At 53.2% G+C, this 4,077-nt stretch overlaps 1 protein-coding gene across 2 annotated transcripts in view; it reads left to right on the top strand.

The window, feature by feature from the left end:
• The window catches only part of ST6GALNAC4 (ST6 N-acetylgalactosaminide alpha-2,6-sialyltransferase 4), an 11,393-nt gene continuing 7,316 nt past the window's right edge, over positions 1 to 4,077 (top strand). For both annotated transcript variants that reach the window (XM_023510496.1, XM_003785332.3), the window contains exons 1-3: positions 1 to 83; positions 500 to 583; positions 2,594 to 2,779. In XM_023510496.1, the coding sequence (XP_023366264.1) occupies positions 572 to 583; positions 2,594 to 2,779 (198 nt within the window). In that variant the 5' untranslated portion in view covers positions 1 to 83; positions 500 to 571. The remainder of the gene's footprint in view (positions 84 to 499; positions 584 to 2,593; positions 2,780 to 4,077) is intronic.

The raw sequence follows: 4,077 nt of genomic DNA, 5'->3' as shown, positions 1-4,077 counted from the left end.
TAGCCGGGTAGACCAGGCCCTCGGGCCATGGAGCTCCGACTAGCGGATCGCGAGCCTCCGGCGCGCCCGAATCTGCCCGCCCGGTTAGCACCCGGCCGGGAGAAGGGGTGGTGGAATCTGAAAGGGCGGTGAAAATCACAAATCCTTTCCGCCCCAGGCCTCTCCATTAGTCCTCCGGGTAGGGAGATAGGATGGATGGCGTGAAAATCCCTGCTTTCGTCTTTGTCTGCCCCAGACCGGATAGATGACCTTGAGCCTAGGGCTCCCCCTCCCTGCCTTTTCCCCACCTGCGCAATGGGGATTGGGTGGGCAGGTCTCCTAAAGGATGGGGGACACTGCTAACTGGTGTTAACAGACTTTAAGACGTTCGATTCCCCGGTGCTATCTGCCTTGACCCCGGCTGGTACCGCCCTGCCTCAGTTTTCTCCACAGCCCGGGACCCCACTCCACCCCCGTCTGCCTTATCCCCGCCCATCTCTGAGTTTCTGGGTCTTGGCAGGTGTCCAGCTCCCACTCCTTTCCCGCCCCAGCCTTGGAGACAGCAGCCCCCGGACTACTGAGGGACGACAGCATGAAGACTCAGGTAAGTGGTGGAAAGAGGAAGGAGGAAAGCTCCCAGGGGATTTAGACGCACTCTCCCCCAGCCTCAGCAGCCTCTCCAACCCCAGGACTAACTGTCACATCTGACTCCACTGCTCCCACCTCAAAGTCCAGCCCTGTTCTTGCAGGCTGTATGGCCCCAGGCAGGTGGCATTCCTCTGAGGTTCAGTGCCTTGCTCTCCTCCTCTGTAGTGTGGAGGTGACAGTACCATGGGGCACCCAGGTGAAGCCTACCTGGAAGTGGGTTATGCTGTGAAAGTTCTGTTGGGCTGCTTTTGTCTTTATTCAGAGCCCCTGGTGTAGGAGAGAGACCTGTATGTTGGGAACAGTTGACCTCACTGACTGGATCAAGGTCTCTGGTTCCTCATGGTCATGGGAGCAGCAGCCTGGGGCGGCAGGGGCCCCCAACAGCTGGCCACACAGAGGAGACTTATTTTTAGAAACTGATATAGCTGCGGGCTGAAAGCAGTGGACCTGGGCCTTGGGCAGGATGTGCTGGGGGTGGGGGGGGTGGGGGCTGTTTTCACAGTTCTGATTTTCAGAGAGCACTAGCCAGCTGCTGGGTGGTTTCTGAGGGATGGCTTTACCACTTGTCCCTCAGGCCTAGAAAATTGGAGAGACATAGGTGGTGACTAGGGTGGCCCAGCACAAAGTGACAGATCCAGGATTCTGTTCCTGGAATTCTGTTCCTAGCCCCTCCTGGAAAGCTAAGTCTGCCCTAGTGCTAGCCCCAGGTTGGACCCAGCCAGGGACCAGAAGGACTTCCTAGTTCAGATGCCCTTTGGCACAAGGTTTCTGCAGGTGGAAGGCTCTAGGCAACAGCTTTTCAGTTTTTGGAACCTCTTCCTTTCATTTTTAGAGACAGAGTTTCACTTTGTTGCCCTTTGTAGAGGGCTGTGGTGTCATAGCTCACAGTAACCTCCAGTTCCTGGGCTTAGGCGATTCTCTTGCCTCAGCCTCCCAAGTAGCTGGGACTATAGGCACCTGCCACAACGCCCAGCTATTTTTTTGTTGCAGTTTGGCCGGGGCCGGATTTACACCAAGGGATATACACCGTTGGTATATCGGGCTGGCGCCCTACTCAGTAAGCCACAGGCGCCACCCTGAAACCTCTTCTTGAATGACACTTTCCTGAATCCCCTTCTACCCTCTGGGCTGCTGACCTAGATCAAGATCACCAGCTAGACCGGGGGTGTGGTCACTCATGCCTATAATCCTAGCATTCTGGGAGGCTGAGGCAGTGGATTGCTTGAACTCACAGGTGCAAGACCAGCCTGAGCGAGACCCCGTCTCTACTAAAAAGAGAAAAACTGAGGCAAGAAGATTGTTTGATTCCAAGAGTTAGAGGTTGCTGTGAGCTATGATGACGCTATGGCACTCTACCCAGGGTGACAACTTGGGACTCTGTCTCAAAAAAAAAAAAATAAATAAATAAAATCACCAGCTAGAGGGATGGTCACTGAGTCAGCTGGGGATGGGATGGAGGCAGGGCCATCCCAGGCAGTTTTGGTCCATGACCTGAAGGGGCTGATAACCCTTCTGAGGTACCACTTTCCTGTCCTCATGTACACAGCACTTTAGAGTATACAGAACATTTCCACCACTGTCCACTGTAAGGGCATTGTCAGCCTTAGTTTGAAGAGGAGGAAGTAGACCCAGAGAGAGGGAGAGTCATACCCAAGGCACAGCACCCAGGCTTCTGATTAAGCACATGGGTTTTCTTGCATGTGGCCTTGAGCCACGCAGGTCACCCCAAGTTGGTTTCCTTGTCTAGAATATAGGAATAATGAGAGTACTGTCTTCAGGACTATCAGACCCGGACCCTGGAGGCTCTGAGTACAGCTTAGTTAATGGAGAATGGGGATGATTCTGCTGCTGTTCTAGGAGTGGCTAAAGTGGGGTCCAGATCCAGGTGCAGCCCCTGCTGAGGCTCCTGGGGGAGTCCCCCTCCCCCTCCCCACATACACACCTCCCTGACTGCTCTCTCACTCAGGGCCGGCTCCTGCTCATCCTCCTGTGCTCCTTGGTCTTCTCTGCTGTCTACATCATCTTATGCTGTTGGGCCTGTCTGCCCCTCTGCCTGGCCACCTGCCTGGACCACCACTTCCCTCCTGGCTCGAGGCCCACCGTTCCAGGGCCTTTGCACTTCAGTGGCTATAGCAGTGTGCCTGATGGGAAGGTGAGTCAGCTAGGCACCATGTCAGGCGCAGCCCTGGTGGGGGCAGCCCTGGCCAAGCCTGTGGGATGCTACCTTAGATCTAGGGGTAGTGAGAGCTGAATATGTGCCCAGCCAACCTGGACCCAGAGCTTGGCCCTTCTGCTCACCAGCTGGGTGACCCACGCTAGCTACTTTGCCTCTCTGAGGACTAAGTTCTAGGAGGAAATATTGTCTGGCTGCTTCAGCTAGGTATTAGGGGTAAGAGGATGAGTTTAAAAGGATGGCTGCCACATAGCGCTCCCAGTGTGGTGGCAGAGACAGCACAGATGCAGTGCACTGTGATCTGTGCATTCTGTGCTTTGGCCCATTCATCCCTCTGTATACAGTCTGTTCAGCAACCATGTACTTGGCACCTGCCATGTGCCCGGCCTCCTGCCAATGGTTACTGAGGCTAGGACATGGCAGGTGCAGCACGTGCCCTGTGGCTACCACCTCATGATCACTTTGCCTAGTATGGTCACCCCTGCCCCACCTGGTGAATTTCTCATCCAGTGAGTACTCTTAGAGGTGTCTGTATTAATGCAGAATGTCGTAGGCTCCAAGTATGAGTTTGATGGCGCTCTGAGAGGCAGTCATTGGAGGCTGTTTAGGAACACTGGGTTGGAGGAGATGTGTTTCAGATCTTCATCCTTTCAAGTCTCTGTTGCCTCCTTATCTGTCAAAAGACAATCCTCTGTAAAGTTGCTATGAAGATTCATCTGGATAATTCATGGACAGTATACAGAACGGACACTGTGTAAATATTTGAGGAAGAAACAAAAACAACTAAGGGGCTCAAACTCTCATGTGTCACAGAACGACCAAGCAGACGAATGTCTGGGTAGGCTGGGTAGACTCTGTCCCATGTACTACATGGTGGCCAGTGTTAACTTCAGATATAACAGAACCTCACAGGGATGTGAGCCCTGGGAGGCCAGTCCCTCTGGTTTGTTGTTGTTGTTGTTGTTTGTTTATTTGTTTGTTTTTTTCTTTAAGAGAAGCAGGCAATCCAGATTTTGAAGCAAAATGGCCAACTTTTTTTTTTCGAGACAGAGTCTCACTTTGTTGCCCTCCATACAGTGCCATGGTGTCACAGCTCACTGCTATCTCCAACTCTTGAGCTTAAGGGATTCTCTTGCCTCAGCTTCCCAAATAGCTAGGACTACAGGCGCCTCCACAACAACCATCTATTTTTGTGGTTGTTATTGTTGCAGTTGTCATTTTGTTTAGCAGGCCCTGGCCAGGTTCAAACCCGCCAGCCTCAGTGTATGTGGCTGGCA

This window comes from Otolemur garnettii, unplaced genomic scaffold, assembly GCF_000181295.1.
Source record: "Otolemur garnettii isolate 467f Iridium unplaced genomic scaffold, OtoGar3 scaffold00014, whole genome shotgun sequence".
NCBI lineage: Eukaryota > Metazoa > Chordata > Mammalia > Primates > Galagidae > Otolemur > Otolemur garnettii.
This window is presented reverse-complemented; position numbering and strand designations above follow the sequence as displayed.